A 16,887-nucleotide genomic window follows, 5' to 3' on the forward strand; every position below is an offset into this window, starting at 1 on the left:
AAGCACAGATTGAAGAGAGATCCTGATTTCTCCCAGTAATTATGTACAGGTTAACCCTCATCTTGTAACCAGGCTTTCATCGGTTTCTTGAGGAGTCTGTGATGAGTCTTCTGTCATTAACCTCTTCTGAGTCTTTCTGTCTACAACAGATCTCTACAGGGATATACACCAGTAAGGTCAGTTGTAAACTGGGAATTGGAGGTGGGGGAGAACAGAGGGAAAGGATTCTCTTCTCCCCATGACTGAGGAATGCAGGATCGTTTGGGTGCTTTACAGTCTGGCAGGTGAATTATCTGAAGTGACAGGACTTCTTCCTTTTCCCTGAGGCTCTTCCTTAGGTGCTGGCTATGTGTCAAGGCAATTCTCTGCAGACAGCTGGTAGAGTGCAAAGTTTAGTAGTATTTGCCTGCAGATGAGTCAGCAGAAGAGAAATAGCTTGCTCCTGTAAAGTGGAATGATCTTGTAGGCAAAGCAGCACATGACAGTCACATCTGACTGTGCCAACGCCTTCCAAATTCAGAGGGACGATAGGGGAGCCTGGGAGCAGGCATTGCCACCCAGGGAGCCTGGGAGCTGTGGGTGTCGGAGGAGCCTCGCTGATGCAGCATGTTGGTCTTGGGCTGACTCGGATCTCAGGTGAGCAATGCAGCAGACGTGGGCTGGAGCATTTACTGAGTTGTTGCAGTAAGCTCTTGTTTTACACAGGCTTCAAGTTTAAGTAGCAGGATTTATTTTGCCTCGGCCTGTAAAGCTGCAATTGAAAAGGAGCGGAAGTGGCAGCAGAAATCCTGCTACTGCATGTGGATTTATGGATAATATTCTTCAAGCGATTCCTTGGGACATCAAAACACAAAGAATGCAGGGGGGCCAGGTCCTCATGCCATCAGTGTGCTTAGGGTGCAGAAATATCTGATCTGCTTTTCCGGTGTAGTGTGAGGCAAGCAGTTCTCTGACACCGCGAAGGCTAAACAAAACATCAGTACAGTCCATGAAGATGCAGACAGTGAGATAAGGCTTTGGCTAAGCAAGATGATTTGCCGTGCCTGTTTTGACCTTCTCCATCTGCCAGAGGTATTAATGTTGGCGTTGTGGTTAAATTCCAGCTCAGATGATGGTGCAGTTAACTCACACGAAGGGAGAAGTTTTAAATTCCTTCCCTGCCTATATATATTTTTTTCTTTGTGGTAATCGGTGCTTGTCCTTCTTCCCTCCCAGAAGTGGCTGTGTTTCAGTGGGAAGGACTTGTGCTTTGTAGTATTACTCTCAACAAAGTGCTGGGTGATTTCTGAAGGCTGTTATTGCCACAGTTTACAGAAAATTCCTATTTCTCCTTTCGACTGCTATCCCTCCTTCATTCAACATCTGCACTTGGGGACTAAGAGGAGCGATTCCTTCAGGGAGAGCAACTCTTCTCCCTTCTGACAGACGGCTGCTCCTCGCAGAGCCCGTACAAGTCTCTCTCTCGATGTGAGGTAGCTGGCAGGTGATGCAAGGCACTTCTTTGATAAAGGGTGTCCACCAAAGAAACACATTTCAGAAGCAAAGCCCCGAGTGTTTGGTAAAGTGGTGCAGAGGTGTGATTTGCCTGTGGCTTTCCCGAATGGGCTACTTCTTAACTTCGCTCCTAGCAAGCAGTTTCTCCTATGCTCAGTAATGCAGGAGGGTGACGCCTTAGACAAAATAGAACAATGTTAATATTGTACAGCAGGGCTCTTTCTTCTGGTTATGTCTGGTGTTTATATTGGAGTTTTTCAGCATGAGCTTTGAGACCTATCTTCTCTTTCCCCTTCCCCATCTGCTGCAACTGTAATTAATGTTAGAACAGTCAATGCTTTCTGCATTTGGGGAAGCAAAGCTGTGTGCTCATGTGTTAAGCTCAGCTACGGATGCTGGATCCCATTGTTAGTAAGTAATTGTTTAGGATGCTATTTTAGTCATTTGGGTCAAAATGAAACAGTCTAAGATTAGTAGCTTAATCGCAGTAAAGTATGGTTTGTTTTTAAAAACAGCGTGTTCCCAGTTTTTCATGAAGACAAGTTTGGTGCTGGGAGGACTTCCCAGCACCAAATGCACTAGCTGCAGGATAGACGTTTTAAAGCTCTAAAGAGTTGTAAAATTATTGTTCAATTTCTGCATTAATTTGAGTAATTAGCAGAGTTGTGTCACTCATGAGGTGCCCAGCCTGCTCTCCGGACACTGCAGAATCTCCTTCAGTAACATCTAGCCTGTAACATCAGAGCAGATAGAGCATATTTATGCCATCCTCAAAGCATATTTCTCCCTTGGTATGTCAGGTGCCAAACTTGTCTTCAACTGTCCGAGCCCAGGAGAAATCTCCGACAGCTTCTTCCACCCCTCCCACACCCAACCACCCACTCTCCTCCACCCACTGCTGCTGCGGGGTGGCTGATGCTGTCTGACCGCTGCTGCTTACTTAATGTTTCCATGAACACTAGGGTTACTTGAACCAGAGACAGGGGTCTGCTGCTTTCATGTGAACTGGACGGTTTCTGATAGGACCGTGGTGGTGAAGTAAATACCTGATACAGAGTGTGCTTGCAAGATGCCACCTTGCAAAACCTAAGAATTACTTGTGTCATACCCTGTGTTTTCACAGAGACACTCTGGAAGCTGCTGCATTTATAGCACAGATCTTGCCTGAAAGTTAAATGTTTGCTTAAGTGTTTGAAGACTTGGATCTTAGGGCTGCAAACTCTTCTTGCCTGAGATTGCTTTTGCACACTCCCATATGTCTGTCTGTTGTTAGGAAATAGTACATTAATTACTGGAATGGGAGAAACTCAGCAAACTTGACTCGCGGGCGTTATGGAGTGAGTGCTGGATGGCTCATGTAGTTCTGAAATGTCCTTGTGGCTGCTCTTCACTGTCACTTTTGTCTTCTCCCCAATATTATTTTCGCTCCCCACTCACCTAGGATTCTCTCTTCCTGTTGTTCGTGCATTGTGTTAGGTCTAGCAGAGCAGTCTGGGATACCCATAAGCATGTAGCCCAAAACCAGTTCAGCTGTGTTCGGCCCTGATGCTGTTTGTAGGGTATCATCTTGTTGATGATACTAGCTGGGGAGAGTGGTATGTTCATGTGCTATTAAACTGTGTTTGACTCCTTACATTGGAACATTCCTTAACCTGGAGTCATTTGTACTTGAGTGAGTCCGATCACTAAATCTGCTTCCTAATAGCTCTCTTTCACAAAGCCTGTGCTGCTTGGCTGCTGAACAGCAGAGCTGTGCCCAGCGGCCCTTACTGAGGACAGTCCCAGCTGATCCCGTGCAGGAGCGCTCAGCAGAGACCCTCTGCCGAGGAGAGGGGTGGTGCTCAGAGGGACATCTGCCCTTTCTCATACCTCATGTTTGCCCCACCTAATGTGTTCCAGCACACCCACTGCATGTGGGTGGGGAGACATTTTAAATTCCACACAGCACTTATTATTAGGGTGTTAAGGCATGCACGTAAGCATCATTCCTGGGTGGAGGGGTCATGCTGCTCTCAGGAACGGCAGGTCAGAAGTGCCATTTGCTGCACTGGAGAGCTGCATGCTTCAAGTGAGCAAGAGAGAGAATGCTGCTCTTTAGTTACTAACTTTGCAAATCTAGCACCCATTTCTAACTCCTACAGCAGCTGAAAAGGGAATGTTTGCTGCCATGCCTTTCTGTAAATCCCTAGCTTTGCTTCAGCTGTGTGAAGTGCTGGGCTTCCTAATTCTTCACGGCCCTTTTGGGAAGGTACAGTGACCCCAGCTCAAAAGCAAGGGTCGCTTACTTCCAGATAGTTGTCACAATTTCTGTCCCAAATTGATTGTCTGTCTATTCATCACAGAAGCAGTTTGGCTGAACCACCACTAATTACAACCTCGTATGTAAAGTGCTGGCAGTAAGTGTGCCCTAACGTGGTGGCAGCAGCTGCTTCACCATCGGCTGAGTCACCACTGAGGGGGGGGACAGGGGAGAGACGTAAGAGGGGAGCATGGTAGCCCCTGTCCCAAGGTGAGCTGTCCCTGCTGGGGAGCTGCAGCTTGGTCTTACACAAACAACAAAGCAAACAGCACGCCAGCTAGTTGTTTAATTTTATCACCATGGGCTGCACCTCTTCCCTCACCCTTGTCCTTCTGCTTAAACCTGCTCCTTCCTCTCTTCAGGATTGTTACAGGGATGCAGCACGCCCACCAGCTGTCTTGCTGGGCAAGGGGTAGAAGAATGCTTTCATCAGAACGAGAGCTGGAGGCTGGGCATGCCTTAATCCTTAGGTTGCTTTTCAGATGCTAAAATAGCATAATTAGCCTTGTAGTAATGATTTATAAGTTGCATTGCAACTCTTTTGCGAGTTTCTCTCCAGCCAGCTGACTGCTGCACGCTTCTCTCTGTAGAACAGCTCCAAGTTGCATTAAATGATTCAGTATTCCCACCAGGCGCTGTTTGTCAAGCCTTGGCAGCTGATGCCAAATACAACTGGCTAAGTCCCTTGTTAGATGGCTGTGTCTTTGCGCTGACCTTCTGTACACTGTGCCTGCTGTTGACCGATTCTGCTTTGGAAGAGCTGAGAAATATCTTTTTTTTTTGGTGGGTTTTTTTTTTTTTTCCGCCTCTCCTTCATTTTGTTCCAGTTCTTGCTGGACGTGCTTGGCAAGATGGAGCCGCCAACCTCCTCCAGGCTGAATTCCCGAAAGAGAAGAAAAGATGGATCTGGCCCCAATGGGGCGACAGAGCTGGATGGAATCCCTCCAAAAATGTCCCGACGCTCATTTGTAAGTAAGCAGAGATAGGAGCTTTCCATGGCTGCGAGATTAGGACATTGAGCCATAACAGCAGAAAGATAAATGTGATTTTTTTTTTCTGTGGACACAGAAAACAAGTGGGGAGGGGGGAAAGAAGCAAATGACAGTAGCTATCCGTCTTGCAAAGCCAGTTTAAAAATCTTCCTTTGTTCATACAAATAACATACTTACAACATGGGCTTAAATTAGGTCTGAGGCAAGCGTCGCTAAGCTGCTTTCATGGTGTATCCAGCTTGTCTCTAGTCACTTAAGCTGAACCTGAGCAGGCATGCATGCAGATATCCATGGAGGAGTGAGCATTCATTTCTCATAGGTGGGTTTTCTTAAGTGACCCAGGGAGGGAGGAATGCTCCAAACAAGTACCTAACAACTCCTGCTCCTAGCAGAACGCAGTCCCATTCAAGTCGGGGGAACTGCAGGAGGACCTGAAGTCTCTAAGCACCTGCAGAAGCAATTTATTGAATCTGCGCTCTGAAACGCTGGGAAGGTGACTGTTTATTTGATTCTCCTGGTCTGGCAGGAAACTGCGTTTATGTTGCTGATACTCAGGAGTGTTCATTAAAAAAAAAAAAAGGATTTCCCCTTCTAGATCAATCTTGTGACAGCTTTAACAAGCTAAAGCTTGTGGGGTGTCTTCTAAATGGGATCTGTACCAGTTAATACCAGTGTAAAGAGTTGACTTTAACTTGTCCTTGCCACAATACTGTGATGATCAGCTTTTTACAGCTCTTCTCTGCCCTCTTCCTGGAGCTGTCCTGCATATCACATGTGCTCTAGCTGCTCTTTCCTTATCTCTGTCAAAAGCCAGCTACCATCCCTGCCACGTCGTATTGGGGTCATAGTCCTTGGCAAAATATGGTGATGTGTTGCAGCTTTCCTCTTTGATAACAACGTTTTGCTCTTCAGGAGTACTTCAGTCCTGTCCCAGGGCATTTGACAGATGGTAACGAAGTATAGCAGCACCAGCAGTGAGAATTGGGGAGGCAAGCGTTGGGAATGGCGGCTGGAGTTGTTGCATGCCTTATACCACAGAGCCTTAATATCCTTGATTGTCAAAACCCACCCTGTCCCTCTTGAAGACCCCACATATTTTGGTAAGGACAGAGAAGTGTGCAGGTTATTCTGTGGGAATTACTTGCTCTTCAAGTTGATCTGTCCTGTGTTAGAAATAAAGCATCTGCCTATGAGCAGCACAGACAAGTAATACTAGCCACTTTCTAAGCTTCATGGCTGTTTTTTAGCTACAGGACTAACACAGACCTCCTGGTGAAAGAGTTCTTTTTTCTTCCTTTTGTGAAAAATTATTGATTATAGCAAGAGTAATAGTGTTGCCTAACTGTGACGTTACCTTGAAGCCTTTACCACTCCCAACTAAAAAGCTCTCCGGCAAACTGTTCCCCTAAGCAGCAGGGCTCAACAGCAGATGGTAGTAACAAGCCTGCTGACACATAAGCTTGTTGTATTGTCCACATAAGGTTGAGGCCTGACCCTCGTAGGTGCTGCAGAGGAAGGGCAAAACTCTGGCAAGGGCTTTTGAGGACATTTCTCTGACATCCTCTGATAATTTTCATAGGGATTTTTTATGCTTTTATTCCCAGCTTCATATCAGGTATGTGCCAACCAGACTGCAAAGAATCTGGTTTTATTCACAAGCCCCAGATATAATGGCAGTGATGAAAGGAGAGACCTGCAGGCCTTAACCTAACAGTAAGGATCCTGGTAGAGGAGGTGGCCTGTGAAACGCAGGTATTGGAGCCTCAGTAGGTTAAAGGAGATTTTCAGCAGTATCAATTTGCTTGAATGTAGTGGTCAGTGGTTGCTTTCCTGCGCACTTCACCTTGAGCACTCTAATAGGAATGACATTAGCAATAACAGCAGCAGTCTGTCTGGTTGCAGTGGTGCTGGGCACCATGGCAGGATGCTGCCATGGGACAGGAAGACAGAGAGGAAACTGCTGATCAGCTTTTTGCAGCTTGAAGGTATTATTGTAATGATCTGCAAGCCCAGGAAAGAGACATCCATTGCTGCCCCATACCTTCTGGCTAGAGGAAATGGAGCTGTTTGTTCTGTTATGGGAAGGGCAGATGTTTTGTTCCCATTTTGAGGAGATCAGAAACAATACCTGGTCTTCAGCTGCTGATTAAACATACTGCTGTGGTCCAGCTAGTAGATTAGAGGGGGTTTCCTGCAGCAGTTGGAGATATTCTGCCACAGATGAGGTCAATGGCTCAGAAATGAGATACATTCCCCGGGAATTTGCTGCTGTTCGTATTGCTCTGCTGTTTGTTCATATACTCAAATCAAGGAGCTCTTAAAATTTGTACATCACAGCACTCAGGCACAGCCAAGTCATGGTCTTGCCTGGGTGGGCATAGCTGGAGTTGCAACAGTGAGGTTTGATGAAGCTTGGCTTCTGCTGCTGTGAACTGCTGTTTGTCAAAAGTCTGTTTCTACCAGCTGCAGATCTGAGCCTCCAGTTTTCTTGGGTCCAGTATGACTACCACCTTCTTAATGTGACTTCCCCCCTCCCCGCTCCCCCCAAACTCAGGCTAATCACCCTGCAGGGCTGTTTTGAGGTTTAACAGTAATTAGTCTTTCAGTACATGCGTTTGAATCATGCAGAGACACAGTGAGTCACTCGATGACTAGGACACTGCAGTTGCAGTGCTGCCGCTATGTAGTGCACTCACCTTTGCATTCTCACAGCTAACCTTCTCTGGCTCTTTAGGGATTGAGGGAGCCAGCTCCGTTTTCAGATGAAGTGGAAATCGATTACAGCAAGCCATACATCAGAGTAACATATGAAGAAGCGATGAGAGGGACCCCTTGTAAGTAAAAACCAAACTGGAAGGGTTGTATATATGTTGGGTTGGGGAGGGACAAGTATGATTTTGATATCTCTTGAGACTGAACCAGCCTTGTGTGTCAGACCAGGTTTGCAGCCAATGGCTTAGTTAATGCTTTGGTGATTAGATAACCTTTCCCATGTGAAATTGGGCCTGCCAGTACAACTGAATTTGGAGCCTCTGTGTGTGAGGAGCCGTATCTTCACCAGTAAGACTATTTGAAGCGAACACGTATTTGTGTTTTAGCTCTTCCACTGACAGCTATAGAGTAGTATCAGAGCTGAACATTTTTCTGTACTACTTTGTCCAAGACAGCTTCAAGTTAAGCATTTTAAAAGTCACCTCTTCTGAAACTTGAAATAGGCAAGTAAAACCAACATATATCTCTGTCCAGTATGACCCATTCTAGCCTGGATTTGAATTAAAGTCATATTAAACACACTAGGCCAGCCCCACAACAAGAACATGTCCTTTTATTCTGTAAACCAGTCTGGGAAAAACACGGTTCTCTTTGCAAGTCCAAAGGGGACTCCTAAAGGATTGCTGCCCTGTCTTGCCAAACAGACTGTGCAGACCGTGCTGTCATACTTGGCCTCTCTGTTATGGAAACCAAGACAGTAAAAATGCTGCACTTCTACCTACCTGACTGCTGCTGAGAGATGAGCCAGCTCAGATTGAGACCTGGCAGTGGTTTTCTGCAAGAGGTTCTGGAAATCCAGTGCTTTTCACAGTCCGCATTAATTTCCCAGCTGAAAGTCTCCAGAGCCTGCACAAAGATCTCTGATTTCAACAGTGATGGCTCTCCTGCCTGCTAAGACTGAAATACACTGCATGCATCCTTGTTGCTGTTTATGCCTGTGCTCAGGAACTGTAGCTGCTGCAGGTATGGAGGAAAAGGGAAGGATGTCCCAGACAATTTCCAGAACATGATTGTACTTTCATAAAGGCCTGCCAGGACCAGCCCTCTTCTGGCATACAGAAAGCTTTTGCAGTCTCGGATCTCCAGATCCTTGGCTCTCCAGAGCCTCCTGGCATCTTCAGACTGAGGTGGATTTGCTGAAGAATGATTGTAAGAGGCTGTCCTCAGACTCCTCTGCTTAGCTGGAATTTAACAACCCTACGTTTGCATCAACTCATTCTCTTGCTGCCTCCAGGCCCTGTCTCTATGTACCTTCAGGGCCCTGCTCAGACCCATGGGGTTTCAGCTCTCCTGCTAGGTCTTATCTCTTCCCCTTCCTCACTGCAGCTTTGATGTGACTCTGCTCACATCACCCCTCTGAGTCTGTCTGCCTGAACTGGTCCAGAGAGCAGCAGCCCATTCCCAAGTGTGTTGGATACCAAGAATATGTGGCTTTCTGTTACCAGCAGTAAGAGGGCTGGAGTGCTGTGTGGTCCCAAGAGACCAGAAGTCAGGGAGCCTCCTGCTATTACATGGCAGTGCTAGAGCATGTCACTTTCTCTCTGTGCTGACCTCAAAGAGAAGAGCGACAATTTCCCCTGGCAGAGGTGGCCTGAGGAGAGTTTTGTTCCAGCTGGGTTTTTGGATACAGCCACACACTTTATGGGACTGGGTGGAGCCAGTGATGCTGATGGGGAATCAGAACAGCCCGGTCCTTCAGCCAGACTGGTAGCTGTGGCAGTAGGCTGCAGAGGAGGATGCTGAAAAGATCTTGAGATGCTATCCTGGCTGGCAGAGGGAAATTGGGCACCTATGAACTATTTTGGCCAGTTCCCCTCTGGTAGCTCAGTGCTGTGCACAAAGTTAATGCCACGTTTGGATTTCTGTAGGAGGGAGATGTGCAGGGTTTGCATTCCCTTTGGTCTCCCTTGACCTTGTTTTGGTGGATATGTGGTAGGTTTTGAGTCTGTCTTTAAACATGGTTGTGTTTCGGCTCTGTGCTCAGCAGCATTTGTTTCCATGTGGGAAGGCAGAGACCTAGCTGTTTCTCTTCACAAATCTTTCCTGGCTATGGCTCTGCATTCTGCCAGTTTTCTGCAACACCCCACGAGTTTCAGAAGGTCCCCAAATGCAGGCATGAGCAGCAGCTGCTTCTCCAGGAAAGCATCTTAACAAAGGTGTCTCTGTCTCTTTGGCACAGTGGATCGCCCCGTCAGAGTTTATGCCGATGGAATATTTGACTTGTTTCACTCTGGACATGCCCGGGCCTTGATGCAAGCGAAGAACCTCTTCCCAAACACATACCTCATTGTCGGAGGTAAGGAGTGACTTTGTTGACTTTGGCTGTCATAGGAGTACAGTTTACCTCCATCCGTGGTTGTGCATGCAGACGGCATAGCAGGGTTTTTGTCTTTATGGCCTTAGTGGTTCTCACTGCAACCAATTTTGCCGAATGTTCTTTGAGTCTTATTGCAATATATTGAGAGTTAATATTCTGCAGGAAGATAACCTGTACCAGATGAGCGCTTGAGAAAGCAATTTCTGATCAGGCTGTTCCAATTTGACCCCTCTATTTTTGTGACAGATACCAGTAAGTTGCACGCCTGAGTATCAAAATATATTAGGGGCGATTGAGCATCTGCCTCTTGAATGAGACAGTTAATGAATGAGGAACAGTCCCTCCGTGGCTGATTGAGCTTTGTGTGACCTGTGTTGCCCTGCAAGTCGCGCCCCCCTCCAGCTCTGCTGGGGATTGCTTATAGTTTTCTCAACTACTGTTAGCTTCCTGAAGCAAAATTAAACTGATCCTGTGATAGAGCCATCATAATGTCTTTGGTTTGTTGCCTTATCACAGTTTCACTCACTGAAGGCATTTTTATAGTGGTACTTCTGCATTTTTTGTGTGTGTTACAGTAGTGTCTGGGAGGGGGAGGGAGTGGGGACAGCTGAAATAGTTGCTGCAACCTACAAAATGCTCTGAGCTTAGAAGTTGTGCAGGCAGAAAGACATCCCTGCATACGTCAGACAGGAAAATAACTTCAAGTCAAACTATTAATATGTTAATGTAGCAAGGTGTGTAACCACCCTCTGCCTCTGGGAGACTGGTGAGGTGGAGAGCAATGAACTGCTCCCCTTGCACCAGGAACTGAGACAAGGGGCCACAGCCCAAGTGAACGTTAGCTCTAGGCTGGGAGCAATCTCCCCCACTCTTTGTCATCTGTTTGTCTAGAACATAAATAAATCCAATACCAGTGAGACTGGTAATGGGTAATGCCTTGTTTACTTTTGAGTCTGATAACCAAATAAAACTCCTTCCTTCTCAGTGCCTTACATTGCAGATTATGCAGAGTTGTTCATTTACTTTCTCAGAGAACGTAATAATTAAGCTAACTTGATTTGCTGTGAACTAACCCTTTGTTTTAATACTCCTTTCCAAGAACTACACTGTGGTATGGCATTTTATGAAGTAAGGATCTTAGGGAAGGCTTTTCTTTCATGAACTTCAGTTTCCAGGCCTGAGACATTCATAAGTTAATAAGCAGGTTTCTGCCTAATAGAGCCCCAGGTGCCATTTCATACAGGAGAGTAGTCTTCTGTATTGGCTGGTTTTGTTGGTAAGCGTTGTAGGCTCTAGAGACCTTGAGGGCTTGGGGTGTATGTCCCCAGCTTGGGCAGAAATCCCCCAAACAGCTTGACTAGAATTGCTCAGGAGTTCAGTGCCCTGCGCTACTCCCTGTTCCTGGCGCTTTGTGGCTGGAAGAGCTGGGTTTGAAAGTGCCAGCGCTGGCCTCCATCAGCAGCCGGCACTGCCTGGCTTAGGAGGGGTGCGTGCAGGGTCCTTTTGCTGTAGAGCACTGGGGTAAGTACCTCAAGCTTATTCTTCTCTGTGCCTCTTTCTTCAGTCTGCAGTGATGAGCTAACCCATAACTTCAAGGGCTTCACAGTAATGAATGAAAATGAGCGGTATGATGCTGTGCAGCACTGTCGCTACGTGGACGAAGTGGTGAGAAACGCACCATGGACACTCACCCCCGAGTTCCTGGCAGAGCACAGGGTAATTTGTGACATCTGATCCATTCTGAATTTTGATTAGCTTCTGTCTGTGCTTGCTATTTACAGCCAGAATTCATCCATGGGGGTGACCTCTGCTTGCTCAACCTGCTTCTATTAAAAATCCTTAAATATAGAATGAGCTGGGCTATGGGAATTGAGTGGGTTTCTTGGGAGACTAGAAGCATTTGCTGAGGTGGCAGGTAATGTTAAAATAAGGTAGAAATTGTGACATGGTGAAAAAGCCTGAGAGGATTCTTGCTGTTCCATCAGAAATTGATGCTGGTTACAGATTGGTGTGAAATGCAGCAGGGAGAGGATAACATGGGTTGGAAGGGATTTCTGGAGGGTGTCTAGCACCTTACAGCAGGAGCAGCTTAGATCTACATCAGTTTTCCTGCAGCAGAAGACCAGGCAAGCTGTCTTGAGAGTCTTTTATCAGTTGGTAAGATAAAGGAATCTCTAACCTATGTAGAACTGCTTTGGGAGGTGAAGAAGTCTCCAGGGGAGTTTGCTTAGTTTACCTTTGTTGCCATTAACAAGCCATTTCAGTGTGGAGTTTAAAACAGCTGTGTCCTTAGTCCCAGCCTTTCCCCTCTGGTGTGTGCTTACAACTGATACGCAATTGCCATTGAGAACTTGGGACTGCTTGTGTTGCTTTTTAAGAGGAAAGTGTCTTGCTGTTCTCTGTCTCACCCCTACGTGGAGGTGTTGAGCAAAAAGTTACCATCCGTTACCAAAAAGCAGGAGACCTGCACGTTCAAGATAAAATGTTGATTTGCATTGCTTTCCTAATTTTCAGATTGACTTTGTTGCACATGATGACATCCCCTATTCTTCTGCTGGCAGCGATGATGTTTATAAGCATATAAAAGAAGCAGGTGGGTCTGGGTCAGGTTCTCCAGGGCTTCCTGTCAAAGATCTGCTGTAGTTTCTCCAGTGCCCCTGTACAGCAGGATTATGCCTGGGGAAGTGACTGTGCCCCTCTGGGAACAAGGTCTGCCCAGGATGCTCTGAGGGTAGGAAGAAGCTCAGCTTTGGGCCTTACTTCATAAGGCTAGGACTGGTCCATGTTTCAGGCCAAGCGTTGATATTTCTACCCACTAAATTGTAGGACCCCTTGTCCTGTCCTTGTTACCATGCTATACTATATGCAGTGTATTATAGTCAATAGTCTTTAAACCAGCTAAAGTGAAGAGCTTTTCATTAGAAGACATGGTATTTTTGACATGGTTTTGACATGTTTTGGTCTTACTTAGGTCTTCCTCATAGTCTGAGGAAGCGGGATCCTGGTATTGAACATTCAAGGACAGAGACATGGTTGTGTGAGGACAGTTAGGAAATGAGATCTTGACAGGAGAGAGTGTTTCCTAACAGACGTGGCAGGAGCTTTTTGCCATGTGACTTGCTACAGCTGTCCTGGGTCCTGTTCCCCAACTTTAGGCATGTTTGCACCAACTCAGAGGACTGAGGGGATCTCAACATCAGATATCATCACCCGGATCGTGCGAGACTATGATGTTTATGCCAGGCGGAACCTGCAGCGGGGCTACACAGCTAAAGAGCTCAACGTCAGCTTTATAAACGTGAGTTGAAGTGTGTCTCACCACAAGCTGCGTGAAGCCGAATCTTACAAATTGTGGAGATGTAGAGTCTTGTCTAGTGGTAGCACAGTCCTGCCATATGTCAGTAAAAGGCCAGTCTGCAGAACTAAGCAGTTGCACCAAAACAGTGTCCTTGGAGTAGAAATTAGACTTCATCCACCACTGAAACTGCCTCTAGGACTCACCCAGAGGAACTTGTGTTTTGCTAATACTGCTCCGTTGTCAGAAATGTCTCAGTGACATCTCTCCTGTTGAAGGAGCTAGAGACCGGATGTGTGGTAAAATGTGTGTTTTCTTGAATTGAATGAAGTGTGGGTTGTTCTTGGCAGCAGCTGCTGTGTCTCATCTCTCTCTCCTTCCCTCAGCCACCTTCTTAAGGTAGAGTCATTTGTTAGGATAAAATCTGATCCTGTTCTCGCTGTACTATTCCCTTCCTGGAGCTGCAGGAGCAACAGTGCTTGGGTAGGAGAGAAGGGCATGCTCTGATCCTGCGCTGAGCAGCTCTAACTCACAAGCACAATACATGGCAGAAGGCACTTCTGATGCTGGAAGTTGTTGTTTCTTTAATCACTCAGATACTATGCCTATTTTTTTTAAATACAATCAAATGCAAAAATGAAACAGGAGAGGTAACGGCTGCTTGGCCTCTCTTTGGCATGTAACTCTGCCTCTGTTTAAAAACACCCAGCAAAAAGACTTGTGCTATCGTGATATTCAGAGAGACCTACAGCAGGTCACTCAAATATAATCTGTATGTTGTATAAATATTTCCCTCTTCCATTTATATATCCCTCTTCCTATTAGATAGTGCTTATCTCTGGGTTTAGTCTTGCTCTGTCTCATACTGTGCCAGTGGCTGCCACAAAGCATCTCACAGCCCCACTATGTCTGCCATTTAGTCTAGGGAAGAAGTGTCACTGAAGTGAAGGAGAAGTGTCACAAGACTAATGGAGATGCTGAGTCTTAAGCAGCAGTTCAGTGTAATGACACAGAGCAGAGGTGGTCGCCACTCAGATCTGGTGAGCTGTATTCTCATCCACCACTTAATGTACAGGAGAAGAAATATCACCTCCAGGAGCGTGTGGATAAGGTGAAAAAGAGGGTGAAGGATGTAGAGGAGAAGTCAAAGGAATTTGTCCAGAAAGTGGAGGAGAAGAGTATTGATCTCATTCAGAAGTGGGAAGAGAAGTCCCGGGAGTTCATTGGCAATTTCCTGGAGATGTTTGGCCCAGAAGGCGCATTGGTAAGGAGCCACTCTGGGAAAAGGGGAAGGGGGATTGCAGGGCTTCTGGAGCCCATGGTCTGCAGAGCAAATTTACAGTTTGTTGCAGTGCTCGATGTGCTGCCAGTATCCAGACAAGTTGTCCCAGGTTTGGGCAGCTTGTTTACAGGGAGCCCTCACCCCTGCCAACATTACGGTTGTGGTGTGAAAAGCCCATGCCACACAACCTGTGCCTGTAAACTCCAGCTTGTGTCCTTGCAGGCCACTGAGCAGCCAAGAGATTGGTGGTCACTTTGTCACTAGCCGGGGATGAGTCTGAAGCTACTTGTTTTTGCCAGGCTCTTCTGTGCTGCTGGGTAAATATCACAGGCACTTCATGTTAGAGGTGTTTGAAAATGGGTGATGATTACACTGCATGCAGTTTCCAAAGCCTAGGGTGATGCTTGGGTTTTTTTTGCTCTTATATTGCATGAAACATTGAAGGGACACAGCAATTTAAAATGCTGCACAAGCTGTAAGTACTGTCCATTTCCACCGCTGTTTAAGCCACGTTAACTGTCTTCCCGTTTCTATTGTTAGAAACACATGCTGAAGGAGGGCAAGGGCCGGATGCTGCAAGCCATCAGCCCAAAGCAGAGTCCCAGCAGTAGCCCCACACATGACCGCTCGCCATCTCCCTCCTTCCGCTGGCCCTTTTCAACCAAGACTCCTCCTTCCTCACCGGCCAACCGCTCCAGGAACGAGTCTGCAGTCACCTACGACATCAGTGAGGATGAAGAAGATTAAGATACCAGCCGGGATTTGCTGCGAACCGCTAATTGCCGAATCTTAAGTCCAGACCCACTGGGGAACTCTAAATGAGCAAGAGAGCCATAGGAACAGGGCTGACAGTGAGCACAGGGCCTTGGAGGCACCCGTTGCTCTTAGCAAGGGCTGCTGCCTGGAAGCACATTCAAACCTCCTCTCCCTTCTCCTTCCCAAGTCCCCTTTTTATTGTTTACGTTCTAGTGGTTTCCAGGGGGAAGATGGTTTTTATATTTTAAGAAAATACTCTTTTAAAGCGCAAAGAATAGCACTCAAGCGTGGCTTTTGTTTTGGTTTCTTTTCCTCTGTTGAACCTCCAGGCAAGAGGGAGAGTGGGAAAACCCATGTGTCCCTTCTTTCCTTCAGCTCCTCTGTCTTATTCCCCCCACCCCCAGGCAGTACCTGTGCTGCTGCCAAACAGAAGACCCCTCAGTTCCTCAAACAGCGTGACCTCGAGAGCACGCAGGAAGCGGTGGTGTAAAGAGGCTTGTAGGAAATAGAGACATCTCTGCTGCTCTGGAGCCGATAGGAATTTATCTGGCAGACCCTGTAGTGCTTGTGCACCTCATAGCCGAGCTTCCCAGCGTGTCGCAGTGAGGACATGTTGGGGAGGTGGCTACCAGCTTAGCACGCAGCAGTTACACCCTGGAGGAACTCGCAGCACCATAGAGTCGCACACCCCGTAAGCACACAGCATTCATGGCTCCAAATTGTATGGGGGCTGCAGGGGGAAAAGCCTTTCCAGCTAATCATAAGACTGCTAAATCTTGAGCTAAAATTCAGCCCTCAGTTGCTGTTGGAGAGAAGAGAATGAATCTTTGCTTCGGGGCACTTGCTGTCTGTCTGTTTCCTTGGGGGTGTGAGAGCCCAGGTAGGAAATGAATGTCTGTACTCCTTTGAGAAGTTCCTTGTCCCAGTCTCTGGTGTGTAGTAAGTTTTATTGTCTGTCCAAAATGGCCCCTCAACACTGTGCTCTGTGCGTGTTTGTGTTTCAGTTGCTGTGCTCTAAGGGCTGGAGCAGTCCTTTACACTGGTGCCATGAAGTCGCTGCTATAAGGACAAAACATGAACTCATACAGCCCGTTTGCTGTCCGTATTGGTGTGTGCAGCTGGACAGATGAAGGGCACCTTTTTTTACCCCAGTGAAGGGTCCTGGTTCTGTGTGACAGTTACCCAGCTTGTGCAATAAATGCACAACTCAGTGCCCGCTTACTCCGCTCCTTGAGGCAGGCCAGAAACAGCATCAGAGAGCGCTGCAGCTTTTTAAGATTTCAAACGTAATCTGCTAGTTTGAAACCATGGCCACATCGTGCCTGCTGTTGTGTCTGTAATAAACAGTGAGCTTTGTGGCCGGCAGCTCCCCGCGGGCAGTTGCCCTCCCCATGCTTCGTGCCTGTGTACAGAGCGTGTCGGTGCGGTGTGCTCTGTCCTGGCAGCCAGCTGGAGGGACTGGACTTGCTGTCGCGGAGCTGTTAAGCTCCTGCTTGCTTTTCTGTTCGGGTTTGCCTGTGATGTCCATTGTCTCTGGGTGGAGCTGCTGGGCTGAGTTGCCTGTATCCTGCCGCGATGCTGGGAGCAGGGCAGGACAGCTCGGAGCGCCGTGAGCAGTACTGCAGGGAGGGCCTCAGAGCAGGACGTGTGGCTCGAGGAGCAGTGGGTGCAAGGAGGCAA

The 16,887-nt window shown here is 47.2% G+C and overlaps 1 protein-coding gene across 1 annotated transcript; it reads left to right on the forward strand.

Annotated features, from left to right (window-relative positions):
* Window positions 1-4,455: 4,455 nt before the first annotated feature.
* Window positions 4,456-15,198, forward strand: PCYT1A (phosphate cytidylyltransferase 1A, choline; the record flags this gene model as incomplete). The annotated part of the gene is made up of 8 exons (XM_082003717.1): window positions 4,456-4,761; window positions 7,520-7,619; window positions 9,737-9,853; window positions 11,439-11,590; window positions 12,389-12,467; window positions 13,030-13,172; window positions 14,245-14,433; window positions 14,992-15,198. The coding sequence occupies exons 1-8, from the start codon at window positions 4,645-4,647 to the stop codon at window positions 15,196-15,198; spliced, it is 1,104 nt and encodes a 367-aa protein (XP_081859843.1). The 5' UTR covers window positions 4,456-4,644.
* Window positions 15,199-16,887: the final 1,689 nt, after the last annotated feature.

This window comes from Phaethon aethereus, assembly GCF_964289735.1.
Source record: "Phaethon aethereus genome assembly, chromosome: 9".
NCBI lineage: Eukaryota > Metazoa > Chordata > Aves > Phaethontiformes > Phaethontidae > Phaethon > Phaethon aethereus.